General features: G+C 29.1%; 1 protein-coding gene and 1 long non-coding RNA gene across 2 annotated transcripts; both read right to left on the reverse strand.

Annotated features, from left to right (window-relative positions):
- Nucleotides 1-1,544: 1,544 nt before the first annotated feature.
- Nucleotides 1,545-2,999, reverse strand: LOC140676000 (uncharacterized). Its single transcript, XR_012048509.1, has 3 exons — nucleotides 2,782-2,999; nucleotides 2,621-2,670; nucleotides 1,545-1,769 (listed from the first exon to the last, which is right to left on the reverse strand). It is a non-coding gene; the product is annotated as an uncharacterized lncRNA (long non-coding RNA).
- A 5,340-nt stretch (nucleotides 3,000-8,339) lies between these two features.
- On the reverse strand, nucleotides 8,340-10,554 carry LOC140676003 (juvenile hormone acid O-methyltransferase-like). Its single transcript, XM_072910583.1, has 5 exons — nucleotides 10,364-10,554; nucleotides 10,118-10,289; nucleotides 9,607-9,739; nucleotides 9,389-9,521; nucleotides 8,340-8,758 (listed from the first exon to the last, which is right to left on the reverse strand). The coding sequence occupies exons 1-5, from the start codon at nucleotides 10,539-10,541 to the stop codon at nucleotides 8,535-8,537; spliced, it is 840 nt and encodes a 279-aa protein (XP_072766684.1). The 5' UTR covers nucleotides 10,542-10,554; the 3' UTR covers nucleotides 8,340-8,534.
- Nucleotides 10,555-15,618: the final 5,064 nt, after the last annotated feature.

The following is a 15,618-nucleotide window of genomic DNA, read 5'->3' on the forward strand; positions in this document are numbered from 1 at the left end:
GCTGCAAGGTTATACCAAGATTCGCCGCTACTATTCTTCGATTTTCTTGGATTTTTGTGATGTCAGCTATTAACTGCGGAAAATTATATAAAATTATGCAAAATTATACATATTAAATAGAAAACAGTGTCAAAAATCATATCGAATTTTAATTATCATACTTACTGTTGTTTGAATTACCAGGTTATCCTTGCACTCTGTTATTGAGGATTTCCATTGTTTCTTTTTTAGATGTATGCGACCTTTCGGTGGAAGTAAATGAGGTAGCAGTCTTCTAACTGCAGAACGATTCTGCTATCTGTGCAATCAAATAAAATGAATTGAAGTGAAAGTAGTATACACAAGATGCTTACAGAAAAAGATGCTTACTGTCCGTCAATTCTTCTTGTTGAATCAATTCTAATAAAGATCGCGCGTTGTCGTCATCTTTTTTTGGTGGGCGAATTACCAATATCTTTGCAAAAAAAAGTTTTCCAATTTTCTAGAGTCAGTTTTCAACGCTGGTAGATTCAGAAATACATAATCCTCCTCAATTAATGTGTATGCATTCGGATGTTTTAAAATAGACCATCGTTCAAAAATTTGGCACAATTTCAAACTCCGGTTTGATTTTATAATTTTGTGTCGATGTTCAGCAGTAAGTTTCCATTTATTGACGACGATTTCCCAGCACGGTGTGGAATGACTTTTGAGCCATCCTTCAGCTTCACGAATAGTTTCTATAGATTATGAAAAAATTTAAATTTAATCCATTTGAGACATATAAAAATAAAATTTTAACTATATAGTATATATTTTAATTTTAAATATAAGTAAATTTGAAAAAACTGCCTGGTACCTTCATCGGAGGATAAATCAGAAGATTCGGTTTGTTGAAAGTTTGTAATTTCTGCCAATGGATTACCCACGCGAATGCGTTTTAGTTGACGTAATTTGTTACGATATTTGTCAACAAATTTTCCGCGGGAAATTACTGATTTTCCAACGCGAGATAACTTTTTAGGAATCGCAGGAATATAATACGTGGAAACGGATTCGGTGGGAAAATCTTTTACTATCGCCTCTGCTAGATGTTCAAAATCTTCATTTCTTAGACTAATAAAATATAATAAAAATTAATATTGAATATAAATAACAAATATTAATAAGTATTAAAATTAATTAATAAAATATTATTATAGATATAGTATAGATATAGATGTATATTTGAAAATATAAATTTTAACGTATATAAAAAAGTGAAATAAATTACTGGCATGTTTCATTCATTAATTCTGTCAAAATGATCTCAACGATGATATTCCGTGATTTGCGGGTCAAAGATTTTGATGTTTTATAAGATTTTAGTATTGCTTCTCCTTGTATATTTGTATTAAGAATTGCTTTGATTGATATAGTTTTTGTTCTTAAAGCGTATGATAATTTTCCGGAAAAAGCGTTTTGTCTTTTTAAAACGTAATCGTTTGATGAATCTTGTACAGAAGAGCAAGAACTTTGTACAGAAGTCGCATTCTCTAATGTCTCCTCAGAATTCGTACTCTCGATCTGTTTAATACAATAAACGATAAATGTTGCTAAATAAATGAATTTATTCAAAATTAAAAAAATTCTCCATATTTATTCATTATGCCTACTAACAGGTATTTTCTTTTGCGCGTACGCCAGCGTCCATTTTTTTAAAAATTCGAGTCGTAATCCGATAGGTGTAATCATTTCCTTTATAAGTTCCGGGGTAAGATCGGACAGATTATCGTCACTAATCTGATTTTCTTAAGAAAAATTGCATAAATATTCAATGATTATTATCTTGAATAGCAACTCAATTTGGAATAAAATGCGAAACCAAACCAAAATTTAGTTCGTAAAATGAAATATTTAGTTGAATGAAAGATTCTTTTGCTCAAGAAACAAAATTTTTTAAATATTTGCAAAATGTTTTGTTAACATTTTATGCTCATTTTTTCGAAGCAAACTTTTTGTCATCTTTTAGAATATAATCGAATTTTTTAAGAGACTATAAAAACTAGATTATATTCTAAAAGATGACAAAAAGTTTGCTTTGACAAAATGAGCATAAAACGTTAACAAAACATTTTGCAAACATTTAAAAAATTTTGTTTCTTGAGCAAAAGAATCTTTCATTCAACTAAATATTTCATTTTACGAACTAAATTTTTGTCTAAGAACACTGTGAGGATAAAATTGTAAAATCGAAAATATTTTTCTTCAATGTACTTTCATTACTACATGGATATTTGATGGTATGCTTATAGATAGACACTGTGTACTATATATACGCATACGCATACCAAACCTTTGTGTACATTTTTTTACGAACACTTTTTACCCGTATATCACGGAAAATATTTTATGACAATAAAGAAATAGCAATCCAAACATTATTGGAATCATAATAAATTATGATGAAATCTTACGGTTTTGCTGATAAATTATTTTGATATAATCAATTGTTGCATAAGAAAATGTGTAAAAAATGCGTTAACAACTTAAATTACACAATTGAAAACATACAGTAGATATTTTCGAAACAAAACGGTGTGACTTATAGAATGAACCTTGCAAATAACGATAATAAATAATTTTTTAAAATAATACATACCTTCTAATACTTTTATTATGTTTGATTCAACCGAATCTTTCAGGCCCCAACTGCGAATAATATTGGCCATAATGTTTGTTCTTCATACGTTTCACAATTAACGATTAACTTGTAATAATTAACCACGAAACTACACAAAAACAGTATTGTAAGATAATTACGTATTTCACGAAACTTTTGTAAAACACTCGTATCCGTCAGGACTAGTCTGTTCTCGTCTTCTCCCCTCCATGAGGGCCTCTACGCGAGGTCCTCGCTGTGCCGCCTGCGCACCGCGGTGTGCGCGTTGATTAAGCCCCCGAATTTCGTACACTGAAAAAAAATTTACTTAATCTAAAAAAATATGTAGTTCAATACGTTCAAACAAGCATTTATTTAAATTAAGCAAGAATATTTTTAAATTAGTAAAATATATTGTCTATTTTACTATTCAGCAATATATTTTATTGATTCAAATATGTTTTTGCTTAATTTAAATAAATACTTATTTGAACGTATTGAACTAAATATTTTTTTAGAGTAAATAAATTTTTTTTTCAGTGTACATATAAAAAACGCACATTTCTTCTACAACGGATAACTTTATCAGTGAGAAGATACGCAACATATGAGCGCACACAAAGAAAGGGCCGTGTATGTGTACGGCTCGGCGATTCGGCTTCTTCCTTATACCCCTTCTACATGGCAACAGGCAATGTTGAAAATGATATCCTGTGCGATTAAACTAGCGGCATCTCGCTTAGCGGTATTACAACACAAGCGAAATTCAATTAAATTTTAATCGTTAAATCAAACTTTTGTTTAGTCAAAAGAAACAGATAAAATTTATAAATCCGTCGAGTTTTGGTTAATGATTTTGTTCATCTGATGGAATAAAACTTATGATTATTGTTTCAAATCGGTTGAACGGAATTAATTGAACGGAACTAAATATTGCACAATGGAACCAACAAAAATATCGATCAACCATTATGATATCGTAGAATGAAAATCGATGATCAAAACTTACTGATCGATTTATACATTTATTGTGTTTACTTCGACTAAATGAAACTTGTACTTTGTCGTTTTGATTTAGTTGAATTACTATTCGCGTAAAGTAGTTGACTTAACACGATGATTAAGTAATTTTCAATAACATACTTTAGTTGTCGATAGAGTTAAATAACATGTATATTTAGCTAAATCATGCATCAAACAACTAAGTATTTGATGAATTTAAAAACGTCTATCAACAATAAATTTAGTTTCTTTTCGATCACACTTAGTCCATCTATCAAAATGATTTGAACAAATGCGAAACTTTTTGTTACTTTAAAAGAATAAATTTGATAAACTCTGTTCTTTGAATAAACAAAAATTTTTTTGATCCTACTAAATTATTTATTTAAAAATACGCAATATTTTTTAATTAACACGAAATTGTTTAGTCCTCTCGATATTTGGAAATCAAATAAATATATTGAAATGACTAAATATTTTAAAATATATATATAAATAGTTATAGTATTTCGAACAAAATAATTTAGTTGGGTACTTTTCATGCAAAAATCGATATCACTTGATTTAATTAACTGTTGCTTATCACAAGGAACTAAACAACTGTTAAATTCACCAAATTTTTTGGCAACTAAACGAATTTAGTTCGTGCAGCAAACAAGTATAATGTAAATTATAAAATTGTTAACGAACGTTTTGGCCTGATTTTTTAGGCCATCTTTAGAGCAAGTAATTAAATATTAAAATTAATAAATTATTAATTAACATATTGCGTCAGAAGTTACTTAGAAAAAAATTACATATATCGTTATAATTTACAATCAGATTTTTATTTAATAAAAAATTTGATTACTTGTGTTACATCATACTAATCTACATTGAAGGTTTATACATAAAATATCTTAATGCAAAATACAAGTACTTTGATGGTGATAAATGATTATTTTATTAAATAACAATATTATTGGACATGTAAAATGTTTATATTACACTATATTTAATTTATAAAATTTATATATATGTACAATACATGTATGTATTGATAATTTTGATATTTATATTAATTCTACTATTTTAAATTTGTCAAATTTGACAAATTTCAGATTCGTATATTCAGCAATCTACAAATATAATAAATTAACTCAAAATTGACTTTATTTGACTTTACAAAATTATTCAATTGTGTCATACATCCATCACCTGTGTATTTTTATATTCATGTGATATTATTTTGCAACACAAATATGTTCGCTATTAGATTGATGAATTTTAATTAGCTCTTATCAAATATTTCCGAATATAAACAAAAATATAGTATACATACTATATATAATTTATATTATAATGTTTCTCGGGTAATTCATTTAATATATTACATTAAAAATTCAAAATAAACTTTAAACAAGTTTAATTTCGAATCGGTTTTTTACTTTAATTTTCAATAATTACAATATAGTTTGATTTTATCTTTTGCACATAAGTGTCTTATTAACCAAGGAAGGTTTAAAGTGCATAATTATTATAAAATTGTATTAATAAAACAAAGTAATAAAATATATAAGGTACAACTGTACTGCTTCAGCTCATGGGTGATGTGCAATGGGGGGCAGGCGTCTCCGCGTTTGCCTTTCTGTGAGCCTAAAAAGGGACGACGAGGGGTTAGCGTTCTATTGTGCCTTGAAGATACGGAAGAATTCTTTTATGACAGGATTTAAATGCAAACATTACAAATGCAAAATGTAATAAATGTGGAATTATTTAACTAAAAGATACATATAATATTTTAGCCTGATAAAGAAAATTATCTACTGACGACATAAAATAAAAATCTTTATAGAAATCTTTTTTACTAATGAAGTTTTTGTGTAATTGTCTTTTATATTTACTCATTTATGTATGATTTTTAACCGAGCGACTGGTACCATTATTGTAAAATAATATATCATTATTATAAATTACGAATGCATATTTAAACAAATATTTGAGCTTTAAATTTTAAGAATATTAAAATTAATTTTAAATGAATATTAATTTTAAAAATATTACATATTTTTTTTAATTTCTAAATTTTTTTAAATTTTCTTAAATGTTTATAAATAAATTTATTACAAAATATAATTCTCAAGAGTATTGATACATGTATAAAAGTAACGTGTCAGGAATTTATAGTCTGCAGCATCGAAGTCCTATTCAGAGCCAAACGGTTATAGAAATAACATTTTTCTTTTATTTTCTTCTCGGCTATTGTCTACTTGTAATGGGTGCATATTTTAAAAAATGACAAAAGAAAGAGCATATTTTGAAAAAAGAATTTCTTACAAACATACATTGAAACAAGCAAAGTACACGTGTATAAAATAAAATATTGAAAAATTAATGCAATCAAAATTATATAATATAGTATTTAAATATTTTTGAAAAAGAATTTAACAAGAAGAGAAAATCAACATGACATGGAGAGAGCCAGACATTGGTAAGGAAAGATAAATTAGAAAATATTAAAGACAGAAATCGTAGTAGGATCTCTTAACTTATAACTTATAAATAAATAATTGATAAACAAGAAAGAAAATGAAGAAATCAATTAGTGTGGGAAGACATTTCTTTTAACTCTTGGCGCGCCAGTGGAATTGTACGAGTTTTCGCTGATATTCAATAGAATAGAAATCTCATTCGGTGCTTTGTATTTTGGCTGCAGGTCATCATCGCTTCATCGTTATTAGAGGCAATGATAAGCGCAACAATGACGTCAGTAATGATATTGCTTCAATGAGCAATCATAAAAAAACTAATTTTTTACGTTAAGTTGTTAAGGCCGCTTTTTCGTTACAAGCAAAAAAAAGTTTCATTAATAAATTCTCTATAACATATGTCAAAATAAAAGTGTCATGTAAGTTTCTGTAAATAATTATCAAAATATAAAAAGAAAAGATTATAATATATCCCTACAAAGAAAGAGAAAAATATCAATTTGCTCGAAAAAATAATTTTATTTAGGAGATATGCCATTTATTTCTAATAAACACATTGTTTTGATCACTCTATTTTTTATTTAAAAAAGATGGAAAAACAGAGGAAAATAAAAAATATTCTTTAAAAAAACAGAACAATTGCTAAATATCATTAATTCTCTTAACTAGTATTTATATATGTTATGGATTGCTTGTAACTAGTTCAAAATATTTTGCAAGCACAATAATTGTTCTCAAATTTATATAACATTTTAAGTTTACGAATTTTTTCTGTGCTTATAATATATTTTACGTTAAATTTTCTGTTAATAAATAAATATAAAGATTACAATTAATATAATTTTATATAAAATATTTTTTTATTTATTAAGATCAAAATTATATTGGTATATCAGAGAGCGGAGTAAAGGAGGAAGAGGGAGGGTAGGAACGAGAAGGAAGGGTCAAGGAGGGAGGCGGGAGTTGAGACGGACGAGGATGGAAGGGAAGGAGATGATGGAGTGTATGATGGAGAGAGGCGTGGACAGTGACAGATGGAGGTTATATGCGGGTATTGAGTAGGCAGAGAAAAGGGAAATCAAGTGAGGAGGAACGCAGAGAAAGGAGAGAAGGGAAGAGGTGTGACGGAGGAAGAAGAGGAAAGAAGGATGGTGGAGGGGCAAGGGGAAGAGAGAAGAGGAAGGAAGGGAGAGGAGAGAGGAGAAGAAGAGTGTTCCAAAGTGAGTGGTGAAGAGGGCAGAGAGAAGGGAAAGCAAGTGAGGAGAAGCACAGGAAAAAGGAAAGAAGGGAAGAGATGGAAAGGAAAGGGAAATGGATAAGGAGAGAGGAGTTAAACGGGCGAAGAGTAAGGTGAGGGGGACTAGGGAGTGCAGGGAGGAGATGAAAGATGGTGAGGAGGACTGAAAGGGAACGCGAGGCACGGAGAATTAGTAAGGACGAGAGGAAAGAAGCGGTAAGGAGAAGAGAAAGCATGAAGGAAGGAGGGGAAGGAAAAGAGGATGGAGAGAAGAGGAAGAAAAGAAGAGGAGAAGAAGAGAGGGAAGAGCGGAAAGATATGAGAGTTTAATGAGGGGATAAGGAAGTGAGGGAGGGGGGGGGGATATTGGAAATGATGAAGAGGGCAAAGAGAGAGGAGGGGAGACAGAGGATAGAGAAGAAGGAAGAGATGACGGGTTATAGGGGATGAGAGAAAAGGAACGGAAATTCGGGGAGAGACGAAGAACGAAGAAGAAAACAAATAGAGCGAGGAAAAAGGAGAGAGAGGGGGAGGAGAAACAGGAAGGTAGAAAGAGGAAGAAGGAAGGAGAAGAGGAGGAAAGAAGAGAAGAGAAAGGAAGAGGAGGAGATGGAGAAATGGAGCAGGAGAAGAAGAGAGAGAGAGGAGAGAGGAGAGAGGGAGAGAGGAGAGAAAGGGAAAGAGAGAGAGAGTGGAGGAATGTAAGCAAAGGGAAAGGAGATGTATGAGACGAAAGGTTAGAATAGACAAGGGATGCATGAGGGGCAGTGGGTTAGTGACAGAAATAATTTTAGACTGTAAGGGGTGGGGCGTCCCTAAAAACATTGGGCAATTTGTAAGGGAGTTTCGGGTTAAGGAATGGAAGAGAGAGAGAGAAAGAGAGAGGGGGGGGGAGAACGGGATATGAGAGACTTTCCTTTTTAGATGTGGGAAATGAAGGGAGAGAGAGAGGAGAAGACAACATACATTTATTATTTTCTTTTTTTTTTTTTAATATCTATGTAACGTCGCCTTATTTTATTTTACACCGCCGTGTTATACCCGCTCGACCAACTTCGCGCGCTACATGTATATGGTTACATCTCACGATGCGTTTACATTATATAGACGAATGTTGAATCATCTAACATAAAATCTTAATAAATTTGTAATACATAAGTAATTAGTAAGGTCTATATGCAATGTAGAGAATATACTTAGAAAAATATTAATTCATGTACACAAATAATCGACGTTGATTTACTGGTGGTTTACATGCGTAAATACTTAACGTATCATATATATCAAAATTGACATTTTTTGCTACCATACGATACATTTGTTCAAACTTTTTCTCCATTTTATTAAATTCATTTGTGAGCTCATCTTTGACATCTTCTTGTTGTTGAGGTGACAGCTTGTTTATAAATGACAGGCCAGATAAAATATAAGCTGTTGGAATAAAAAATAACTTTTACATAAAAATTATATTTATATGAAAATTTCTAAATAAATAACAAATTAGGTAAGTTTTTGATATAATTTATGCGAGGGCGGACTTCTCGATAAGAAAGACAAAAGATCGTTATATGTGATTTATATCATAAGAATGTATAAGCATGTTTTATGCGAGAAAGGGATAGTTGCTGTGCAACTATTGTCTCCTATCTATTGTAATTGATTGGAGTTTGACAAGCGAACAATATGTGTGATTAATGTAATTTATAATTATTTCAAGTTTGAGATGCGCACAGTAATCAAATTTTTGAGGAGTCGTAAATTAGAGTAAGTTACTACAAGTGAAAGTTTATAGTCAGTTTTAAGTTGAAAAAATGGCCGAACACCATGACCGGCACATCTTTTAAATTACAAAAATGAGTCGGTGAGATATCTTTAATAATGTTACAGGATATAATATTTTTTTTAAACTTAAAACATTCTAGCCATAAAAAACAAAATATTTTGCACTTTTATTGTCGGATCGTTTACGTATTACAATTAAATCGCTGTATAAGGCAAAATTTGATTTTGATCTGCATCATTTTCATAATTATACATATGTTTTAAAAAAAGAATACTTACGTAAAAGATTTTCTGTCCTATATCTTCTTAACGGCATAAAATTAGAGCGCTGAACTATAAATCCGATTTGTTTAAGTAAATGATTTACTTCTCTCGCAGGATTGGTCCAATTATGAAACGGTGTAATGTAGTCCTTTATAAACCATGTAAATATAAGAATAGTAATTAAAAATCGTAGTAAAAATAAACAAAATAATATTTAAAGTAATAATACATACCTTGAAGAATAATCCATAAGTTGGATGATTCAACATTCGTCTATATAATGTAAACGCATCGTGAGATGTAACCATATATATATAAAGGCATCCACCAGGTTTTAACATTTTATAAATATTTTGAAATTTTTGACTGTCAAACAAAATAAATAAAAATTATTAAGGTCTATATATGTGCATTCAGTAATATTATTGAAGATAAAATTTTAATCTAATCTTAATTTAATGAAATATTAAAATATTAATATTTAACATAATATTATAAAATCAATTGATATAAAGCATTTTGTTGCTCAAAATATTAATATTATATCAAATTGTTTACATAAATGTCGGCAAAAATTTTTTTTAAAAATAGTTACGCCAAAAAAATTTTTTAAAAATGTATAAAAATATTATTTATTGAAAGTTACTTTTACCAAGCACGTATTTTATAAGATTGATTCTCTGTCTCTCTCTCTCTCTCTCTCTCTCTCTTTTATTCTTTTTACAACATATATTTTATATTTACCAAATATCAGTACGAGCATGTACAGTGGGAAACGAAAATATATTATCAAATTCTGCGATATATCTTTCAGATAAATTTTTGGTTTGGATATCAAAAACTTCAAAATCGATTCGTTCGTCGGTTTTATATTTACTTTCTGCATATTTTATCATACTTTCCGAATTATCGGTACCTGTAAGCCATAATTGAATTAAGAAACAAATTTATGTCAATAAATTGTTACATATTCTTTACAACATTACATACCTATTATTGTCGACTTTACATCAAGTTCTGGCAAGATAAAATATCTTGTTGAGTATCCAAACCCACAATTAACTTCCATGGACTTTCCAGATGATACAAAATATTCTTTCGTATACCAAGGCTGAGTATAACACATAATGTTTTCCTCTTTTAATGTCAGTTCTGGATTGAATTTCATTCTTTTCAAATATTAAAATTAATACAATTAAAATATTATTATTATTCTCTTTTTGAATTTTGTCGGAAGAAACTATTACAATGTAATAATTTAAATATAATATTATTTTAATATATATGTTATTAAAAAATGTATATTGTAATTTTCTAACAATGTTTGTTAGAAACACACATATATATATATATATATAGAAAAAAGTGTTCTTCCGAAAACTGCCTATAACAGACTGATCTTAAAGTGCCTTTTCACAGTTTTATGCCAGTAAGCATTCCCACTTAAACCTATAGAATACATGACAAAACCCTGTGTATGCTCAATGGAACTGAAAAAAATCGGTTTTTATATTTCTAGCGAATACCGTCAAAACAATAAGAGATATAAAAAAAAGTTTTATGGTTTTTAATGTACTTTAAAATTGTGCAATCAGACTTTTCAAAAATGTCATATTTTTCGAAATCCCTCCCCTCCCTTTCAATTTTTGCAAATGTTAAAATTTGTCTAATAGCAAAACTTATAGCTCATTTAACGACAAATTCAACCATATATGATAAAATTGTATTCCAAAGTCGCATTTTTTAGAAATAAGCTTAAAATATCTATATATATCACTATACGCGCGCTTTATTTCGTAAACTTACAAAGGCAACCATAAAGTATCAATAAATAATGAGAATATATATTTATGAATTATAGCAAAATTATATTTATATAATTTATAATTATATAATATATATACTGAGCAACAAAATTAACGCAACAAAAATTTTTATCGAAATTTCACTCAACTTCAAATAATCATAACTCCGCGGAAAATGGTCTTATCTAAAAGATTTTTTTTTATTTTGAAGCTTGAAGTCTCTTAGAAGCATTTGTCAGATTTCGAATTTTTTTTTTCCCCCCTCCCGCCTTCTTTTCAAAAGTAAGGACGTGTTTTGTCTCGGAAAATTGGCACAGTTTGACGCACTCCACGGAGTGGAATGAATTTTTTTCACAAGTATCATGATAATCATTGTATAATTTGGACTGTTCCTTGCAAATTAAAAAAAAATTGAGATCGATATGATTTTATTTCCTAGACTTATAACGTATCAAAGTGACCTATACATTTTTGCTCGAAAGAATGTAATGGCTAACATTCAAACTGCTGAAAGACGAGCACAAAGAAAACAAATTCTCAGGTAGTATAACAGAACATATTCCTCTTAACCTTAAAAAAAAAACATTAGAATCTTCTAATTCCGAGAGCGAATATAGCAAAAGTAAAATAAAATGAAATTATGTCTAATATACCAAATTATTTTTATTAATTCTTCTCTTTCCTTTCCATTTATATAATGTGTTAAATACATCTATGTTAAACAAATCTATTGGAAAATAATTTATATATTAAAAATATAATACATTGCACTAACTATAACAATATTAATTAAAAAAAAAACCCCTAGACTTCGAACTTGCAACGTACGGTGCAATAATCAGTAATTAATCGCCTTACGCTCTTATCTACGATTGATCACTGAAATCTTTCTTTACAAATAGGTATATAACGAGCACGGGAAACTTTAAACTCATTTTTCTCGCGAATGCTTGAGCGTTATCAAAAAGTGTTTTACCGTAATTAGTGGGAGGGTAGGACAACAACATACCACAAGCTTATTCAAAGAGGGGGCTAATCCTGATCATCCCCTTGTCAGTGTATATGTATATACAATATATATATATATATATATTTTATATATTACGATCATCAATTTTCATATGACTTTGATATTAATAAATTATTTATTAACTGATATTAAAAAAAGTTAATAAGTTAAGTTAAAATTAACTAGTGTAAAGTTTAAATTTTATGGCATTTAAAATTAACTAAGTTAAGTTAAAAGTTATTAACTTTTTAACTTTTTAACTTAACTTTTAACTATTTAACTAGTTACTACCCAACCCTGTTCATTTTTCTTTCTTTATCACCATTAATCATTCAGAAAAAATTTTCTTTTAAAAATTCTTTGCATTTTTTCCACTTTTTTTATGATTCAATTTATGTATATAACGAGTATACAACCGTACAAAATAAAAGAAGGATTTCGTTTTGTCGATGTCTCAACTTTCAGAACAAAAATATGCCGTTGTTAGGTTAGGTTAGGTTATTAATTATATAATTTTTATAAAACAACGTAGTATAAGAAGAAAAGAAAATTTATAGATTTCCATTTTTTCTCAATGTCAGAGACATGTGTGAAGAACAAAAGGCATATAAGTATACATCTGCTGTAACTCTCTTGGCCCGATTATGAATTTCAAAGAAATTTTATTGTTTCCGAAAGATAAAAAATTTTTTTAAAAGAAAATTACTTTAAAAATATTTATGTTACATGTGTGTACATTTTCTAAAGAAATATTAACTTCTTAGAACTTATATGATTTTTGTATAAACTTTAGAGATGGGCGATATTAAAAAAAAGAATCAATGGTCAAATATTTTATTACGAAGAAATAACGATTTCTTACTTTATACAATTATAATATCTACCAATATATTTTATATTTTTACCTGCATACTCTCTAATTTTACGTCTTTGTATTACAATCAATCCTTGTAGAATTTTTCGAAACTCTTCCAAAACTTTTTTTATTTCTTTTCGTAACATTTAAAGAATATTTAAAACTCGTTGTTGAAAAAAATCTGTGTAAAATGAAAGTAAAAAATATGTCAGACACTTGTTGTAAGAAAAATAAGATTATATAATATATACATAAGAGAATATTTTCTGTACCTTGTACGTGATAAGAAGCAAGCGATTTATTTTAGCCAACTATATAATTAGGGAAAATAGTTTCAAACTATGACAGAGTTTCACGATTTGTTAAGTATTTTTTATTCGTTTTGTAAATAGTATTTATTAAATAATTTTAAAATCTCTTTTATCGTTGCTTTGTATATAAATAGTTTATAAACTTTTTAGAAAACTAAAATAAATTAGTTTATTAAAGCAAATATTGATATAATGTTTGATAAAACGTTTGATTGTAAGCACACTACGTTTAAAAAATTAGACCATTTTCAAATCGTTGCATTTGGGCAAAAATTATTGTAGGCAAGAAATTAAAAAAGCATTTTAAAGTTTAGGGTTTTTAACTTTAAAGTTTTCAGGAGCCTTAAAGTTTAAAGTTTTCAACTTTAAGATTCCTGGGTACTGACCGCGGCTATATTGGAATCGTGACGTCATAAGCGAAAAATAACAGCCGAATAATTCTTGCGTGCCATTTTTAAATAAAAGATATTTTGATGAAACAAGATTACAGATCAGTTTAGCACACTTGTAACATTGTTCGAAAACTAAGCTTTTCCCTTGGTAGTTAAGAGATATCCGTAAAATGAGTGTCAAAGTAAGCCTACTTTTGCGGAGAAACAGGCAGTTTGGCAGCTGTCTAAAGAAGTGGAAAATATTCCTTCCACATAGTATATTCCTCGCTAAGCTGAGTTTTCGGAGTATTTTACAAGTATGTTGAAACATCCTGAGGGTCTATTATGTATTTTAGATAAATTTTCTCACGTTTCGCATTTTTATTTCACGGGAATGTTCTCCCGCTATTATGGAATTAGTAAGTGAAAATGTGAGATCACTAGATTTCTGTTAGAGCCAATTGACATATTACTAGCATTGTTATGTGTCTGACACTTTAGGTTTGACGACTGAATACTAGCAAACCTAACCAAAAGAAACACCAAAGACGTATAATTAATTATTAATTATTAAAGTGCAATAAATAAAATAAATTTCTCTGAAGAGTAAAAAAAGCTATTATTAAAATACATGAGAGAACATGCCGATTTCGGTAGGGGACGTATATTCGGGTTGTTCGGGTGAAAATAAAAGGATAATAGTAAAGGAAATTTTAAAAAGGGCCACCACAACATAATCCATATTATTATTATTTATCGCGATCTTTTGTCAATGTAACTACAAATTTTAGGTTATAATTGGTGAAAATTATATATTTGTGCATGTAATTTATTTGCTATCTTTCTCTTACTAATGTAAAATTCATGACGAGCAAATTCCCGGGAATATCTTTGTATTTTCACAAGGTGAATACATACAAAATAGAGGGGATTGCTCACTTTCACATTTCCATTTCTTTAGAGATAGATACATAATAGGTCCCCTGTAGTGTTATTTCATTGAAATACTTTTTTATTTAAGAATAGCACGCAAGAATAATTTGGCTGTCCAAACATTTGTCATTTTTCACGCCTAATAATTCACCGATTTATACTTTAAGAAAAAATCTGAATTTGCAACTAGCAGTTACACATTTTTATTTTAACATAATTATGTGTTTTAACTACGCCAATTGATTCGTCTCATTATTCTGTGCATAAAAGTATTAGGGTAAGATAATCGAGAAATGAATATTTTATAAGATATCTTGTATTTTATGTCAAAATATTGCAACTTTTGAAGCCTGATAACTCGAAAAGTGTTTAATAAAAAAACATTTTATCATAGTGTTTTGGAAAGCTCTCAAGATAAGCTACAAGTATATGCAAAAATATATAGGGTGTTTTATTTAAGAAATTCAAAATGACCTTCACGTGACCTTCATGTGACTCTTTTCAAACTAATGGCATACAGACATACACCAACACATTGAATAAGGGTTCATTTTTCAATGTTGATAACAGTGACGCTAGAATTTTCTCGTCGGTTCGGTATATCCTTAAGGCTCCTGAGTACTCGAGACGGAACTTCGATGTCGACGGTGGCGATATATAGTTTTGTCTCTTTCTTTCTTTTGGGAAATATGTCAGAAGCAAGAAATGACAGCCCAATTTATGTTGCGACTTACGTCGTAATTATTTGCTTTCTGCTAGTGTTGTGATGTGCAACGTATTAATGAAACTTGTGAAAATGGACGGCTGCTAAGCTGTATAAGGAATAAACTGTGTAAAGTAACATTTTCCTCTTCTTTCGACAGCTGTCAAATCGCGTGTTTTTCCGCATTTCAAGGGTTCATTTCGGATTCAATTTAGAGTTATTTATCAATTGTCAGGAGAAAGGATTACCAGCCGTCC

The sequence above is a fragment of the Anoplolepis gracilipes genome, unplaced genomic scaffold (assembly GCF_047496725.1).
Source record: "Anoplolepis gracilipes unplaced genomic scaffold, ASM4749672v1 Contig33, whole genome shotgun sequence".
NCBI classification, from domain to species: Eukaryota; Metazoa; Arthropoda; class Insecta; order Hymenoptera; family Formicidae; genus Anoplolepis; species Anoplolepis gracilipes.

Coding starts and splice junctions, on each gene's coding strand:
- LOC140676003 (XM_072910583.1), bottom strand. CDS start 10,541: ATGAAATTCAATCCAGAACTGACATTAAAAGAGGAAAACATTATGTGT. Junction 10,290..10,363: donor TGTAAAGTCGACAATAATAG/GTATGTAATGTT, acceptor TATGGCTTACAG/GTACCGATAATTCGGAAAGT. Junction 9,740..10,117: donor CATGCTCGTACTGATATTTG/GTAAATATAAAA, acceptor TTTGTTTGACAG/TCAAAAATTTCAAAATATTT.